The sequence below is a fragment of the Laetiporus sulphureus genome (assembly GCF_001632365.1).
Source record: "Laetiporus sulphureus 93-53 unplaced genomic scaffold LAESUscaffold_357, whole genome shotgun sequence".
NCBI lineage: Eukaryota > Fungi > Basidiomycota > Agaricomycetes > Polyporales > Laetiporaceae > Laetiporus > Laetiporus sulphureus.
This window is the reverse complement of record NW_024468862.1, coordinates 1-1,401: the sequence shown is the minus strand read 5'-3', so window position 1 is coordinate 1,401 and position 1,401 is coordinate 1. Positions and strand designations below refer to the sequence as shown.

General features: G+C 55.0%; 1 protein-coding gene across 1 annotated transcript; it reads right to left on the bottom strand.

The window, feature by feature from the left end:
* LAESUDRAFT_602421 (glycoside hydrolase family 5 protein) lies at window positions 1–1,401 on the bottom strand (the record flags this gene model as incomplete). Its single annotated transcript, XM_040903078.1, has 9 exons — window positions 1–126; window positions 182–227; window positions 284–383; window positions 444–720; window positions 792–939; window positions 987–1,020; window positions 1,077–1,177; window positions 1,248–1,322; window positions 1,378–1,401. Coding segments are annotated over 9 exons (931 nt in total), but the record flags the coding sequence as incomplete, so codon positions are not given.

Below are 1,401 nucleotides of genomic sequence, written 5' to 3'. Positions count from 1 at the left end.
GCTTTTGCGCGTCCGCCCACATGTACAGGAACGCATCCGTTGCATCAAACTGCGTCGGAAGGCCCCACTCTCCAAACCACAGCGGTGTGTCGCCTTGTACGGCATCCGCCTGCACTCTGTCCAGGTCTAGCACACTTTCAGTCATGTTGGACTGCACAGATATGGGACGACAAGGACATACTGCAGATGCTCTCCATGTAGGCAGTCGGATTCGCGTCAGCGACGCCCTGTTCGGCGGAGATCAGTATATGGCGCATATGGAATGAGATGAGCCTGAACGTACACCGAAGCTGTAGTAGAGGTGATTGTCATAGCCCTGCGGCCCAATAGCAGCATCTGCAGGGTTCGGTGGGTCGTCGTACTGCCAGTCGACGTCCATGAATCTACCACCCAATCACATCAATCAGCACTCATCGCTCTTCGTCACAACCCAACCCACTCACGTTGTCCACAGCGTGCTGCGCGATGCTATGCCTGATGCCAGGCTCGTGTCCAGGATGGCCGGGATGGACAGCTGCATCGCGAGCTCGAGCAGGATCGGTGTCGCAGCGGCGAGCGCCTCGGTGACGTTCGTGTTGAAGATCGTCGTCGTGCTGGCGACCTGGCCGAGCGCTGCGGTGAAGTTGGTCGTTGTGATTGACGTGTCAAGCGTCAGTCCTGGATCGGGGATGCCCAATGTGAGTTCGACCGCGCGCACTGTGTCCACGAAGTTCTTCTGGACTGTATGAGGTTGTGGTCAGCGGGCGATGGGTGGGCAGGAGGAAGAAAAGAGGAGACGGGCGAATACGCACAATAGCCGTACCCGGGAGTCTCGTCTGCGTCCATGATGGGCTCGTTGACCGCCTCGATGGCGAAGACTGTGTTGAAGTTCGGATCGAGATGTGCAAGGGTCGTCATGACCGCCGTCCAAATTAGCGCACGCTCGTAGTTGTAGGCAGTCTGAGGGAAGAAACATGTCAGATTCCGCCTCTTCCACTTTAATTAACCGGACTCGCGTAGAACTGGACATTGTCCGTACAGCTAGATCAAACGCCTTGAGGGCACGTCTCAGATACGTCAAGACTGTATGGACGTACTTTCCGGTAAATGACTGGTCACTGGTCTGTACTCCGGGCAACGCGTGGTGATCGAGGATGACCTGAATTCCAGCGTCGCTGAGCATCTTGAGCCCTGATTGCTGAGAATGATAACGAGATTATTGATCATCATGAACGCCCTTGTAGGCAGCATGTGAAATGAGTACGTACGAGGTATACGATACCTCCCTCCGCGTAAAATTCGGTCTCCCTGTTAACGATCTGCTCCACGATCCAGAAACCGAGCTATATGCGCTCCATCGTCAGATGTCTGGTATATCAGGAGCAGAAAAGAGCTCACAGGTATCCGGACAGTATTGATACC